Below are 16,549 nucleotides of genomic sequence, written 5' to 3'. Positions count from 1 at the left end.
TTTAACTTGCACATTTTCTACCACTTGACGTCCTCCCTCCATCATTCTTTTCACATCTGAGAACCAAACCTATATCCAATTAAGAACACAAATTGCTGGAAACACTCAGCACGTCAGGCAGCATCTATGAAGAGAAATCAATGTTAATGTTTTGGGTCAGGTGACTCTTCCTCAGAACAAACCTATATCTATCTCTCTTATTTCTGATTCTCACCTTCCTTGCCTGTCTTTTAATCCTATTCCTCCCTTAGTCTCCCTTCTCCCAGAATCTCCTGTCTCAACTCAAATGAATTTGTCATCCATTTTCTCTTATTTTCCTTTCTTCCCCCCTCCATTTTCTCCTTTCCTCTCTTCCCACGCTCTCTTCCTCCCTTTTTGTTCTCTCTTTCTCCCTCTCCTCCTTTTATCTCTGTGTCTATCTGTTCCCCATACCCCATTTTTCTCACAGACCATCTCTGGCTTTGTATCTGCAGCCAACAGTGGTGCAAGTAGCCTGAAGGCCAGGTTCGAGAACTTGGCTAAAGCCAGTGAAGAAGAGAACAAGAAGCGAGCGGAGGAGGAGAGGGCTCGGAGACAAGCCCGAGAGAAACAGGAGCGAGAGCAGGCACAAAGGAAGCAGCAGGTAAGCAAGTGACAGACCTGGGGGGATTTCTGAGGGATAGGATTTACATACATTTGGACAGGCAAGGACTGATTAGGGATGGTCAACATGGCTTTGTGGGTGGGAAATCATGTCTCACAAACTTGATAGAGTTTTTTGAAGAAGTAACAAAGAGGATTGATGGGGGCAGAGTGGTAGACGTGATCTATATGGACTTCAGTAAAGCGTTTGACAAGGTAGACTGATTAACAAGGTTCAACCACATGGAGTACATGGACAACTAGCCACTTGGATACAGAACTGGCTCAAAGATAGAAGACGGAGGGTGGTGGGGGAGGGTTACTTTTCAAATTGGAGGCCTGTGACCAGCGGTGTGTCAAAAGGGTTGTTGCTGGATCGATGACTTTTTATGCTTTCTATAAATGATTTGGATTTGAACACAGGAGGTGTGGTTAGTAAGTTTACAGATGACACCAAAATTGGAGGTGTAGTGGACAGCAAAGAAGGTTACCTCAAAGTACAATGGGATCTTGATCAGATAGGCCAATGGGCCAAGGAGTTGCGGATGGAGTTTAATTTTGATAAATATGACATGCTGCACTTTGGAAAGGCACATCAGAGCAGGACTTATACACTTAATGGTAAGGCCTTGGGGAGTGTTGCTGAACAAAGAGATTTTGGAATGCAGGTTCAAAGTTCCTCGATAGTGGAGTGACAGGTAAATAGGATAAGAGCATAAGACATAGAGCCAGAAATTAGGCCCTTCAACCCATCAAGTCTGCCCGCCATTCAGTCATGGCTGATAAATTTCTCACCTGCTTTCTCCCCGTAACCCTTGATCCCCTGATACTCAAGAACCTATCTATCTCACTCTTAAATATATGCAATGACCTGGCCTTCACAGCCTTCTGGGACAATGAATTCCATAGATTCACCACTCTCTGGCTGAAGAGGTTTCTCCTGATCTCCATTCTAAAAGGTCTTTTCTTTTGCCTAAGGCTGTGCCCTCTGGTCCGAGTCTCTCCTATCAATGGAAACATCTTCCCAACATCTACTCTGTCCAGGCGATCCAGCATTCTGTATGTTTCAATTAGATTCCCTCTCATCTTTCTAAACTTCATTGAGTATAGACCTGGCATCCTCAAATGTTCCTCATATGTTAAGCTTTTCACTCCTGGGACCATTCTCACGAACCTCCTCTGAACCCGCTCCAGGGCTTCCTGAGGCATGGGGCCCAAAACTGCCCACAATACTCCAAATGTGGTCTGACCACGGTCTTATAAAGCCTCAGAAGTACAGCCCTGTTTTTATATTCAAGCCCTCTCAAAATAAATGCCATCATTCCTAACTACTGACTCAACCTGCAAGTTTACCTTGAGAGAATCCTTGCTAGATCTCCCAAGTTTCTTTGCACTTCCGACTTCTGAATTTTCTCCCTATTTAGAAAATAATCCATTCCTCTATGCTTCCTACCAAAGTGCATGAATTTACATTTTCCCATGTTGTACTCCATCTGCCACTTCTTTGCCCACTCTGCGAACCTGTCAAATCCTTCTGCAGCCTCCTCATCTCCTCAATGCTATCTGTTCCTCTATCTATTTTTGTATCAGCTGCAAACTTAGCTAGAATGCCCTCAGTTCCTTCATCTAGATTGTTAATGTATGAAGTGAAAAGCTGTGGTCCCAACACTGAACCTTGCAGAACACCACTTGTCACTGGCTGCCATCCTGAGAAGGACCCTTTTAGCCCCACTCTCTGCCTGACAGCCAAGCTTCTATCCATGCCAGCACCTTGCCTCTAACACCATGGGCTCTTATCTTACTCAGTAGCCTGCTGTACGGCACCTTGTCAAAGGCCTTCTTGAAGACTAGGTGGATAACATCCATTGGCCCTCCTTGGTCTAACCTGCTTGTTACTTCCTCAGAGAATTCTAGCAGATTTGTCAGGCATGACCTCCCCTTGATGAAACCTTGCTGACTTTGCCCTATTTTACCATACACTTCCAAGTATTCAGAAATCTCATCTTTCACAATGGATTCCAAGATCTAAATGAATGTGGTGTTTGGTATGCTTGCCTTTGTAGGTCAGTGCATTGAGTATAGGAGTTGGGAGGTCATGTTGCCCCTGTACAGGACAATGGCTTGGCCACCTTTGAATTCTGATCTCTCTGTTATAGAAAGGATGGTGTGAAACTTGAAAGAGTTCAGAAAAGATTTACAAGGATGTTGTCAGAGTTGGAGGGTTTGTGCTGTAGAAAGAGGCTGAATAGGCTGGGACTATTTTCCCCGGAGTACCAGAGGCTGAAGGCTGACCTTATAGAGGCTTATAAAATCATGAGGGGCATGGACAGGGTGAATGGTTAAGATCTTTTTCCCCAGGGTGGGAAGTCCAAAACTAGAGGGCATAGGTTTAAGATGAGAAGAGAATGATTGAAAAGGGACCTAAGTGAAATGGGTCTGGGTGGGTTACTCTTCGGAGGGTCGGTATGGACTTGTTGGGCCGAAGGCCCTGTTTCCACACTGTAGGGAATCTAATCTAATCAAAAAGGGGAAACTTTTTCACGCAGAGGGTGGTGCATATAAGGAACGAGCTGCCAGAATAAGTGGTGGAGGCTGGTACAATAACAACATTTAAAAGGCATCTGGATGGGTATATGAATACGAAGGGTTTAGAGGGATATGGGCCAAATGCTGGCAAATGGGACGAGATTAATTTAGGATATCTGGTCAGCATGGACGAGTTGGATGGAAAGGTCTGTTTCTGTGCTGTACTTCTCCATAACTCTAAATGAGTGACAGCCAGTTGGTATCTCACTGGAAGTGAGCTTTGAGCTATGTGTAGTTTCCTACTCTGTACTAACACTTTGGCCAGCTGTGTGGTACGTTTATTGCCTCCATCCCATTTTATGAGGAAGAAGTGCACTTGTTTGACCTTTGTCTTTTACTGTAGATAGATCTTTCTCTGTAATGGTGACTGCTGTTAGAAACAGTTTTGAGTTTTTTTTTGTCAGGAATAAGATTTCTGACACAAGTGTCTTGTTTGTAAAATTATCCCAGTAAATTATACCCATCGGTAACACGTGAGCAGCTTTGATGTTGTACCTGAAAGGCAGCTGGTCAATAATGCAGCACTGGTTCACCAGCAATGCAGCATTCCATCAACACGGCCTCACCAGAGTGTAGCACTCTGTCAATTCTGAACCCTGAGAGTGTGGCATGCCTTCAGTGCTGCCCCTCTGAGAGCGTGGCACTCCCTCAGTGCTGCCCCTCTGAAAGTGTGGCACTCCCTCAGTGCTGCCCCTCTGAGAGTGTGGCATGCCTTCAGTGCTGCCCCTCTGAGTGTGTGACACTCCCTCAGTGCTGTCCCTCTGAGAGTGTGGCACTCCCTCAGTGCTGCCCCTCTGAGAGTGCAATACCTCCTCAGTACTGCTCCTCTGAGAGTGTGGCACTCCCTGAGTACTACCCCTTTAAGAGTGTGGCACTCCCTCAGTGCTGTCCCTCTGAGAGTGCAACATCCCCTCGGTACTGCCCCTCTAAGAGTGCGGCATTCCCTTGGTACTGCCCTCTGAGAGTGCAGCACCTTCTCAGTACTGCCCTCTGAGAGTGCAGCACTCCCTCACTACTGCCCTCTGTAGTGCAACACTCACTCAGTGTTGCCCCTCTAGAGTGCAGCACTCCCTCAGTGCTGCCCTCTGAGAGTGTGGCACCCCCTCAGTGTTGCCCCTCTAGAGTGCAACGTTCCTCAGTACTGCCCTCTGAGAGTGCAGCATTCCCTCACTGCTGCCCTCTCAAGTGCGGAACTCCCTCAGTACTGCCCCTCTGAGAGTGCAGCACACTCTCTGTATGCCCTCTGAGAGTGTGGCACACCCTTAATACTGCCCTCTGAGGGTACAACTCTCCCTGCCCCTTTGAAGTGGGTTCCAAGCTCTGGATTGAGACTATGAAGCTTCGACCTGCTGAGTGAGGAGCAGTCTGCTGTCACTGGGTCAAGGCAAACAATCCATGAACATAGTGTGGAGTGCAAAACGCTGTTCATCATCACATGGATTGGCAGCTCCTTCTCACCATTCACTCACAGAGTCATCCACATGGCTCTCTGACTGCACACATTATTGCAAGCCTGGGAGTGTGTCTTCACATAACGTGTCAGCAAGTTTGTTTACTGTATGGCTGTGTACCACTGATCTGAATCCTTTGTCTATGCCAGACTGATGAAAGATTCAAACGTTGGTGATAGGAAGACCAGTCACTGAAACCACTCCTGTTGAATGGGCAGTTGTGTGGGGTCTTCAGACAGGGCGGACCTCACACATATACCATCAGGCTTCACATGTGAACAAACAGCTCGATTTGTGATGTCAGAATCTCAGGCATCTGAGAAAATGTCTGAAAAGAGCTTGAGGCCTTGGTGCAGGGTTAGAACAGGAAATAAAATGAGTTGGTTTAAAAAAAATGCGGGAGGGGAAGTGAAAGGAAGCACTGATTGGGTTGGGTGGGGGGATGGTGATCTTCCTTGGGAAGACACGAGAGAGAGAATTGAGCCAAGTGGGATGGATTAAACAGAGAGTTCAAAAACTTACTGGGTTGAGAGGTCATCAGTCAGATGTGTTGGGAACTGATCACTTCTACAATGCAGTCGGCTTCAAAAGATTCCTCCCACATTAACCTTTAACCCTCTTCATTCACAGGAGGAAGTGTGCCAGGAGGAAGAGGCAGAAATACAAGAACCTCCGAGAACAAAACAGCTTCCACCTATTCCTCGAACCCGGGGTCAAAAAACAATGAATGAGCCAGAGCCAGAGCCAGAGCCAGAACCCCAGCCAGAGCCACAGCCAGAACCAGAGCCAGAACTAGAACCAGAACCAGAGCCAGAGCCTGATGAAGCCGCAGTCTATGACAATCCTGAGTCTTGCCAGGAGGTAATGGAGATCTGATCATTAACCACCAAAGGACGAGGCAGAACATTAAAGTTTCTACAGCGTTCCGTGTACTTTCTCAAGCATTTTCTACCCAAAGTAATGTTTCTACATGGAATATTTTTGGGCAATCACAGAGTCACCATGAGACCTAAGCACAAAGCCATTGTTTCAGCCAGGGTTGGCATTAGAAGACCAGATGGTGGCCACTTTGGGAAATGGGGAGACACATAAAACCGTAAAATAGAGCAGCAGAATTAGGCCATTCAGCCCATTAAGTCTGCTTCGCCATTCAATCGTGGCTGATATGTTTCTCAATCCCATCTCCCTGCAACCTTTGATCTCCTTACTAATCAAGGAACTATCTAAGTACGTCTTCAATACATTCAATAACTTAGCTTCCACAGCCCACTGCAGTAATACATTCCATCGATTCTCCATCCTCTGGCTGAAGAAATTTCTTCTCATCTTATTTCTAAAAGATCGTCCCTTCACTCTGAGGCTGTGCCGCCAGGTTCTAATTTCTCGTATGAGGGGAAACATTTTCACATTCACTCCGTCCAGGTCTCTCTGTATTCTGTAAATTTCAATGAGATCCCCCTCATTATTCTAAACTCCATCGTGTACAAACCCAAGGTCCTCAACTGCTCCTCATATGATGAGTCCTTCATCCCCAGGGTCATTGTTGTAAACTGCCTGTGGACCCCTTCCAAGGGCAGCACAACCTTCCTTAGATACGGGGTCCAAAACTGCTCACAATATTCTAAATGCGATCTGACCAGAGCCTTATAAGCCATAGCAGTACATCCTTGTTCCTGTATTCTAACTGATCTGATAATAAGTGCCATTCTAATAAAAAGTCACTCAGTGTGATAGTTGGCAGAGGGAACATTACACTTTACCTGCCCTTTTGATTAGAGTGCTTTACTCTGTATGTAACTGCATACTCTATCCATCCTATAGATAATGGAATTACGCAGAGGGAGAGTTACTAGGTATATACTGTATCTGTCCCAGAAGTGCTTGGGGAAAGTGTAGAGGGAGCTTCATTCTAAAGGTAACTATGCTGTATGTGCCTGGAAGTGGTTGATGAAATAGTACAGAGGGAGTTACTGCAATTGCAACAACTTGCACTTTAAACCCAATAAAACGCATTAAGTCACTTCACATGGGCATCATAAAGCAATGTATAGCACGGAGCTACATGAGGAAATAATAGGGCAGCTGAGCAAATGCTTGGTCAAAGTAGTAGGTTCTGAGGGATGTCTTAAAGGAAGAGAGGCAGAGATGTTTAGGGAGGGGATTTCAGAGCTTAGTGTTCTTGAAGCTCAAAACATGGCTATCAGTGGTGGAGTGACTCAAATTGCAGAATTCAGATAGAGTTAATAAATTTGCGGATGACGCTAAGGTCGGTGGAGTTGTGAGTAATGCCAAAGAATGTTGCAGATTACAAGTGGATATAGATAAGCTGCAGAGCTGGGCTGAGAGGTGGCAAATAGAGTTTAATGCGGAAAAGTGTGAGGTGATTCATTTTAGACAGAGTAACTGGAATGCAAAGTACTGGGCTAATGGTAAGATTCTTGGTAGTGTAGATGAGCAGAGAGATCTCAATGTCCATGTACGTAGATCCTTGAAAGTTGCCACCCAGGTTGTAGGATTGTTAAGAAGGCATACAGTGTGTTAGCTTTTATTGATAGAGGGATTGAGTTTCAGAGGCACAAGGTCATGCTGCAGCTGTACAAAACTCTGGTGTGGCCACACTTGGAGTATTGTGTACAGTTCTGGTCACCACATTATAGGAAGGATGTGTAGGTTTTGGAAAGGGTTCAGAGGAGATTTACTAGGATATTGCCTGGTATGGAGGGAAGGTCTTATGAGGAAAGGCTGAGGGACTTGAGGCTGTTTTCATTAGAGAGATGGTTGAGAGGAGACTTAATTGTGACATATAAAATAATCAGTGAGTGAGATCAGGTGGACAGGGAGAGCCTTTTTCCTCAGATGGTGATGGCAAACATGAGGGTACATAGCTTTCATTTGAGGGATGATAGATATGGGACAGATGTTAGAGGTAGTGTCTTTACTCAGAAAGTAGTAGGGGCGTGGAATGCACTGTCAGCAACAGGAGTGGACTCCCCAACTTTAAGGACATTTAAAGAATCATTGGATAAACATATAGATGAAAATGGAATAATGTAGGATATATGGGCTTCAGATTGGTTCCACAGGTCAGTGCAAAATCGAGGGCCAAAGGGCCTACTGCGCACTGTGATGCCTTATGTTCTTTGGGGCAAGGGTTTCCAAGGACTTTACTATGGTATGGTAATGGAGTTGAGGATGGGAGGGTTCACTGTATTGCCCATTCCAAGTAGGAGATGCCTAAACTTTATTTTTTGAGGCTCATTAGCACGTTCCTACTTGTTGGTTTTAATTTATTGTTATCTCAGTGGAAAATAATTCACTTGGGCCAGAGTAAGAATGACAGTCAAGGTCTGATTAAACATACAGATTGCAATCTGATGATGTAATGAAGGATTTCGGTGGATTTGGGTGATCAGCTTAGACCTCATAGCAAAGCGATTTCATTATGTCAGGCGTGAGCATGTGACAGGCGAGGCTGACCCTATCCACTTGGGAATTCCATGTCTGTATTAATCAGCAAAGGCCAAAGGTCACCTCTCATTGTAGAGCCCATTGTAGTAATGCCAATTGCCCATCTTGCTGAGTGTGACATTTAGTTTTAAATTGCTTGCCTATCTGTTATGCTTTACAGCAAGTGACTGATGAAGACTATGAAAACATTATGGACTATTCTCAGCAAACAGTGCCCAAGGAAAATGTGGATGATCAGGGAGACTATGAGGAGTTGGCACCAGTGAACACAGAGGCCGAAGCTGGTGAGATACCGTCTCTAGATCATCTGGATGCATGTGAAGGATAATATACTCTGGATTGTGCTGTGGGGAAAAATGGTTTTGAGGGTATGGGGAGGAGTGTGAGTTGGTATAAATGAGGGCATTGGTGTGTTTGGGAACTTTAACAATAATCACATTTAAGGGATATGGAAGAACAGTGGACAGATGGGTTTAAAAATACTGTCAGGTAATGGCTAAAATCATCAAAATTATAGGACCTGTATCATTTTCTGTTGCTTAAAATCTTGTTGTTATAATTTATTTATAGATGCAGAGAATATTTATGACGTTGCCAATTCTGGTGTGACTGCAGTAGCTTTGTATGATTACCAAGGAGGTAAGTCATTGATATAATAAATAAATAAAGTAATTCATTGCAAAGTGTTTCACACAAACCTCACTACTTAGCTTGCTTAGCCCAGTCCCTGGTGAAGCGTGGACAGTAAACCTCTCCCTGAGTTTGACAGTTCTACTTCATGTCATCTGTCAGTTGACTTCCTGTCGGGGAGCAGGAGGGGTCCAGTTATTCTGCCATTTTATTTGAACACAGCTAACCTGTACTTCAACTCCATTGACTCGCTTTTACTAAAAAAAAAAGGTCTTGTGTGATGCCCTTGCCTCCCAAAAATCTGGAAACATCAGTCCTGTATTTGATTGAAAGACATCCTGGGAAAACATTCCAGAATTTCTATCGGAGAAGGGTTTCCTGGTGTTGCTCAGTCTAATTTCAAGGTTGTTTCCAGATGTTCTGAACACAAATGATTTCACCAAAACGGGCTTTGCAAGTTAAATTATGATGGCAGGTTGTGTTAATTATTTGTGTTATCCCTTCATATAGAAAATTAAGGGGTGATTGAGGTATATAAGGTTATTAAAGGAGTTATAAGATCAAAAAAAGTAAATCATTTACTCTGGGAATTGCATAGCAATGGGCCATAATCTTAAAATGAGAGATAGATCAGTTGTTGAGATATGAAACAAAAGAAATAGGACAGGAATAGGCCATTTAACCCCTCAGGCCTGCCTTGCCATTCAATAGAATCACGGCTGAATTGCCTCAGTCCTTAACTCCTCTTCCATACCCTCAACTCCCTGGTATTTCAAACATCTACCCCCTCCTTAAACATTTTTAGTGATCTAGCTTTCATAATTCTCTGGGTTAGATTATTTCAGATATTCACTATCTTCAAAGGAAAAAAAGTCCTGCGCATCTCTGTTTTAAGTGAGTGTCCTCTTATTTTGTAAATGTACGAACACAGGGAGTAGGCAATCCTGCCTGTCAAGTCTGCCCCGCCATTTAATCTGACCATGGTTGATCAAACACTGCCCCTTGTACTCATACTATCTCCATAACCCTTTCCAGTCTCAATAACCAAAGACTTATCAACCTGAATTTAAAATATACTCAACAACTGAGCTTCCATCGCCAGAATTCCAAATGTGAGGTATTGTATTTCGGTAAAAACTTGGCTGGTATGAACAGGGAACAATGAATGAATAATAATATTGAGATTCTAGTCAAAAATAAAAAGAATCATATATAAGATATAGACAACTTGCATCAAATGAATCTCTTGAAGAATATAAAGAATGTAGGGGCATTCTTAAGAGGCATATCAGGAAGAAAAAGAGGGGATATTGAGATAGCCTTGACAGATAAGGTTAACGATAACACAAAGAGGTTCTACAAGAACATTAAGAGGAAAAGAGAGAGTAGGACCCTTTAAAGATCAACAAGATCATCTTTGTATTGAACTTTGGGAGACAGGAGAGATTTTAAATGAATATTTTGTGTCAGTTTTTACTGTCAAGTAAAAAATGGAGGTTAGAGAGCTCAGTGAAGGAAATATCGATGTATTGAAAACAGCTCACATTACTGAAGAGGAAGTGGCAGAGGTCTTATAAAACACAAAGTTAGATAAATCTCTAGAGTATAGGAGTTGGGATGTCATGTTGAGATAGCATAGGACATTGGTGAGGCCTTTTTTACAGTACTGTGTGCAGTTCTGGTCGCCTTGTTATAGCAAAGATGTCATTAAACTGGAGAGGGTTCAGAAAATATTTACCAGGATGTTGCCAGGAATGAAGGTTTTGAGTTAGAAGGAGAGGGATAAGCTGTAACTTTTTTCACTAGAGTGCAGGAGGTAGAGGGTAACCTTATACACATTTATGAATCATCTTGAGGGGCATTGATAAGATGAATAGCAAAGGTCTTTTCCATAAGGTGATGGAGTTCAAAACAAAGTGATGTATTTTTAAGGTGAGAGGAGAAAGTTTTAAAAAGACCATGAGGGGCAACTGTTTTAGTGGTTAGTGTATAGAATGAACTACCAGAGGATGTGGTGGATGCGAGTAAAGTTACAAAACTTAAAAGACATTTGGATAAGTACATGATTAGGAAAGGTTTGGAGGGATATGGGCCAAATGCAGGCAGGTGGAACTAGTTTGTTTTGGGAACAAGGTTGGCATGGAATGGTTTGACCAAAGGACCTTTTTGCATGCTGAATAACTCTATGATTCTATGAGTTGGACCGAAGGCTCTGTTGCCGTGCTGTATGACTCTATGATTCTATGAGTTGGACCAAAGGCTCTGTTGCCGTGCTGTATGACTCTATAATTCTACAAGTTGGACCGAAGGCTCTGTTGCCGTGCTGAATGACTCTATGATTCTACAAGTTGGACCGAAGGCTCTGTTGCCGTGCTATGATTCTATGATTTTATGAGTCTAGTTTAGAGTGGTGCTGGAAAGGCACAGCATGTCAGGCAGCATCCGAGGAGCAGGAAAATCAATGTTTCGGGCAAAAGCCCTTAATCAGGAATAGGGCTATGATTCTATGAATTGAACCGAAGGCTCTGTTGCCGTGCTGTATGACTCTATTATTCTATGAGTTGGACCGAAGGCTCTGTTGCCATGCTGTATGACTTTATGACTGCATGACTCTATTTACCAGATTCTGAGTAAAAAAAAGTCTCCTCATTTCAGTCCTAGATGGCACTCCATTTATTTTTAAATTATACCACCTGGTTCTAGATTTTCCAACCAGGGCATTTACCCTGTCCATCTCTTTGAGTATTCTGAAGTTTCAATGAGATCATCCTTCATTCATTGAAATTCTAGAGAATGCAGGCCCATTTGCACTATCTGGCTTCATAGGACAGTCCTGCCACCTGAGAAACAAGTCTGATGAACTTTTGTTGTACTTCCTCTGTAGTAATAATATCCTACCTGAGAGAAGGAGATCCAAACTACACCCAGTGTTACAGTGTGTTCTAACACAACTGATGCAAGGCTTCACCACTGCTGTACTCAAATCCTCTTGCAATAAAAGTTAATGTTCCATTAGCCTTCCTAACAGCTTACTGCGTTTGCATGTTGGCCTTCAGTGACTTATTGATTAGGATACCCAAGTCCCTTTGTACATCTACATTGTGCCTCCATTTTTGAGATTCTCCTCCTAGTTGAAACATCCTTTTAACATCTACAATGTCAAGTGCCCTCAGAATCTCACATGTTTCAATATAACACTTTTCATTTTTAAAATTCTAATAAATAAAGGCCTCACCTGTTTCACCCTTCTTGATAAGTCAACTCCTTTATCCCGAGAATCAGCCCAATGAACCATTTTGAACTTCCCTCAGTACTTGTATATCATTTCTTAAATTCACGGACCAAAACGGTATATACTGTTCCAAGTATGGTATCACCAGCTCCCAGTACAGTTGCAACAACACTTCCATCCATTTATATTCCAACCCCAGTAGCGGTAAAGGCCAAAATTCCATTTGGTAAAAACAATGACTGCAGATGCTGGAAACCAGATTCTGGATCAGTGGTGCTGGAAGAGCACAGCAGTTCAGGCAGCAGCCAACGAGCAGCGAAATTGACATTTCGGGCAAAAGCCCTTCATCAGGAATAAAGGCAGAGAGCCTGAAGCATGGAGAGATAAGCTAGAGGAGGGTGGGGATGGGGAGAAAGTAGCATAGAGTACAATGGGTGAGTGGGGGAGGTGATGAAGGTGATAGGTCAGGGAGGAGAGGGTGGAGTGGATAGGTGGAAAAGGAGATAGGCAGGTAGGACAAGTCCGGACAAGTCATGGGGACAGTGCTGAGCTGGAAGTTTGGAACTAGGGTGAGGTGGGGGAAGGGGAAATGAGGAAACTGTTGAAGTCCACATTGATGCCCTGGGGTTGAAGTGTTCCGAGGCGGAAGATGAGGCGTTCTTCCTCCAGGCGTCTGGTGGTGAGGGAGCGGCGGTGAAGGAGGCCCAGGACCTCCATGTCCTCGGCAGAGTGGGAGGGGGAGTTGAAATGTTGGGCCACGGGGAGGTGTGGTTGATTGCTGTGGGTGTCCCGGAGATGTTCCCTAAAGCGCTCTGCTAGAGGCGCCCAGTCTCCCCAGTGTAGAGGAGACCACATCGTGAGCAACGGATACAATAAATGATATTAGTGGATGTGCAGGTAAAACTTTGATGGATGTGGAAGGCTCCTTTAGGGCCTTGTATAGAGTGAGGGAGGAGGTGTGGGCGCAGGTTTTACAGTTCCTGTGGTGTCAGGGGAAGGTGCCAGGATGGGAGGGTGGATTGGAGGTGGGCGTGGACCTGACCATGTAGTCACGGAGGGAACGGTCTTTCCGGAAGGCAGAAAGGGGTGGGGAGGGAAATATATCCCTGGGGGTGGAGTCTTTTTGGAGGTGGCGGAAATGTCGACGCATGATTTGGTTTATGCGAAGGCGGGTAGGGTGGAGGCCTGGGCCTCCTTCACCGCCGCTCCCTCACCACCAGACACCTGGAGGAAGAACGCCTCATCTTCCGCCTCGGAACACTTCAACCCCAGGTCATCAATGTGGACTTCAACAGTTTCCTCATTTCCCCTTCCCCCACCTCACCCTAGTTCCAAACTTCCAGCTCAGCACTGTCCCCATGACTTGTCCAGACTTGTCCTACCTGCCTATCTCCTTTTCTACCTATCCACTCCACTCTCTCCTCCCTGACCTATCACCTTCATCCCCTCCCCCACTCACCTATGGTACTCTATGCTACTTTCTCCCTACCCTCCTCTAGCTTATCTCTCCACGCTTCAGGCTCACTGCCTTTATTCCTGATGAAGGGCTTTTGCCCAAAACATCGATTTCGCTGCTCGTTGGATGCTGCCTGAACTGCTGTGCTCTTCCAGCACCACTAATCCATAATCCCAAATTCCATTTGCCTACTTAATTACTTGTTGCATCTGCAGAACACCAGATAGCTCTTTGCTGCACTGTTTTTGAATCTTTATTTATTTAAATAATAGTCTGCCTTTTGATTCCTCTCATCACAGTGCATGAACTCACATTTGCTTACATTATACTCCATCTGACTTCAGATTTCCAGTCTTCAGCCAATTAAATTCACTCCACATAGCGTAAAGCAATGGCAGACCATACTGAACACTGAAGAATCTATGAATAACAGCATCCTGAGTTGGAGTACTGAAGACATGCTCTAGAACTAGCAACACTTCAAGTTAGGTTATTCCAATACAGAGTTGAGAGTGTAGTGCTGGAAAAGCACAGCAGGCCAGGCAGCATCTGAGGAGCAGAAGAATCGACGTTTCGGGCATAAGCCCTTCATCAGGAATGAGGCTTGTGGGTTGAGACTGAGAGATAAATAGGAGGGGGTGGGGTTTTAGGAAAGGTAGCTGAGAAAGCGATAAGTGGATGAAGGTGAGGAAGAAGGTGATAGGTTGGGGGAGGGGGTGATGGAACAAGTCCGGAAGGTGGTGCCGAGTTGGAGGCTTGGGGCTGGGGTAATGTGGGGGGAGAGGAAATGTGGAAGCTGTTGAAATCCACATTGATCCCGTGTGGTTGCAAGATCCCAAGGCGGAATATGAGGCGTTCCTCCTCCAGGTGTCGGACGGTAATGGTTTGATGGTAGAGATGGCCCAGGACCTGCATGTCCTTGATGGGGTGGGAGGGGAAGTTGACATTTTCAGCCATGGGGTGGTGGGGTTGTTGAGTGCAGGTGGCCCAGAGATGTTCTCTGAAATGATCCGCAAGAAGGCATCCTGTCTCACCGATGTAGAGGAGACCACAAACTGGCATCCACCCATCAATGTGGAAAATTGTCCCTTCCACAAAAATCAGGACAGTTCCAACCCAACCAGTTTTTGTCCAGGTTACCTTTGATCATTAGCAAAGTGGTAGAAGATGCCTTTATCAGTGTTATCAAGTGGCACTTTACTCATCGATAACTTGCTCATCTATACTCAGTTGGGATCCTGACAGGATCAGTCAGCTCCAGACTCCAATACTGCTTTTGTCAAAATGTGGTCAAATCTGCAGAACTAAAAAGATCCAGAGTTAAAACCAGAGTGGCATCAAGGAGCCAAGGAAAATCTGAGTCAATGGAAATAGAGGGAACCTATACAAGTTTGTATGGGTGGAGAAGGGGAAGTGAGAGGGGAGTCTGGAGTTAAGGATTGGAAACTTATGTGGTGCGAATGTCATGTAAGTACTAGATAATAATGATCTCTGACCACCTCCTATTGACTTTCAATGAGATTACTAGCAGCAGTGATTACTTATGACTGTGAGTTTGCCACCATTAACATTCTGGTCATTACCATTGATCCAACATGGTAGTGCAGGGTCGGATTAGAACAAGTCAGCATGGATTTAGTAAAGGGAGGTCATGCCTGACAAACCTGTTAGAATTCTTTGAAGAGGTAATAAGTAAGTTAGACCAGGGAACCCCAGTGGATGTTATCAACCTAGACTTCCAAAAGGCCTTTTATAAGGTGCCTCACAGTAGGCTGCTGAGTAAGGTGAGGTGCCATGGTGTTCGAAGTGAGCTACTGGCATGGATTGAGGATTGGCTGTCTGACAAAAGGCAGAGAGTTGGGATAAAAGGTTGTTTTTGGAATGGCAGCTAGTGACAAGTGGTGTCCCGCAGGGTTCAGTGTTGGGGCCGCATATATTAATGATCTGGATGAAGGAACTGGGGCATTCTGGCGAAGTTCGCCAATGATACGAAGTTAGGTTATCAGGCAGGTAGCACTGAGGAGGTGGGGAGGCTGCAGAAAGCTTTAGACGGTTTAGAAGAGTGGTTCAGGAAATGGCTAATGAAATTCGCTGTGAGCAAATGCGAGGTCTTGCACTTTGGAAAAAAAGAATACAGACATGGACTATTTTCTAAACGGTGAGAAAGTTCTTAAAGCCAAAGTACAAAGGGATCTGGGAATGCTTGGCCAGGATTCTCTAAAGGTTGACTTGCAGGTTAAGTCCGTGGTTAAGAGAGCAAATGTAATGTTGTCATTTGTCTCAAGACGGCTGGAATATAAAAGCAATGATGTGCTCCTGACACTTTATAAAGCTCTGGTTAGGCCCCATTTAGAGTACTGCATCCAGTTTTGGGCCCCACACCTCAGGAAGGACATCCTGGCACCGGAGCGTGTCCAGCGGAGATTCACACGGATGATCCCTGGAATGGTAGGCCTAACATATGATGAACGGCTGAGGATTCTGGGATTGTATTCATTAGAATTAAGAAGGTTGAGGGGAGATCTAATAGAAGGTAATGCATGGCTTCGAAAGGGTGAACGCTGGGAAATTATTTCTGTCTGGCGGGGTACTAGGACCCATGGGCACAGCCTTAAAATTAGAGAGGATCAATTTAGAATGGAAATGAGAAGACATTTCTTCATCCAGAGCATGGTGGGCCTGTGGAATTCATTGTCATGAAGTGCAGTGGAGGCCGGGACATTAAGTGTTTTCAAGGCAGAGATTGATAAATTCTTAATCTCACAAGGAATTAAGGGACACGGGGAGAGTGTGGGTAAGTGGAGTTGAAATGCCCATCAGCCATGATTGAATGGCAGAGTGGATCCGATGGGCAGAATGGCCTTACTTCCACTCCAATATCTTATGGTCTTATAAAACCAAAGTAGACCAGCTATATAAATGCTTTATCTTCATGAGCAGGTGAGAGGCTGGAAATTCCGTGCTGAATAACCTAACTTGTGAATCTCCAGAATTTTTCTAGTATCTATAAGATACAAGACTGGGATATGATGGAATACTGTCCACTTGCTTGGATAAGTGTGTATCTCTAGCAACATTCAAGAAACCTGACACTAACCAGGACAA

The 16,549-nt window shown here is 44.6% G+C and overlaps 1 protein-coding gene across 1 annotated transcript in view; it reads left to right on the top strand.

Moving 5' to 3' along the window:
* The window catches only part of LOC132826691 (hematopoietic lineage cell-specific protein-like), a 65,764-nt gene that overhangs the window by 44,392 nt on the left and 4,823 nt on the right, over positions 1-16,549 (top strand). The window contains exons 11-14 of the mRNA XM_060842761.1: positions 474-622; positions 5,289-5,519; positions 8,287-8,410; positions 8,697-8,765. Of these exons, the coding sequence (XP_060698744.1) occupies positions 474-622; positions 5,289-5,519; positions 8,287-8,410; positions 8,697-8,765 (573 nt within the window). The remainder of the gene's footprint in view (positions 1-473; positions 623-5,288; positions 5,520-8,286; positions 8,411-8,696; positions 8,766-16,549) is intronic.

Source organism: Hemiscyllium ocellatum, chromosome 23 (genome assembly GCF_020745735.1).
Source record: "Hemiscyllium ocellatum isolate sHemOce1 chromosome 23, sHemOce1.pat.X.cur, whole genome shotgun sequence".
Lineage (NCBI taxonomy): Eukaryota > Metazoa > Chordata > Chondrichthyes > Orectolobiformes > Hemiscylliidae > Hemiscyllium > Hemiscyllium ocellatum.
This window is presented reverse-complemented; position numbering and strand designations above follow the sequence as displayed.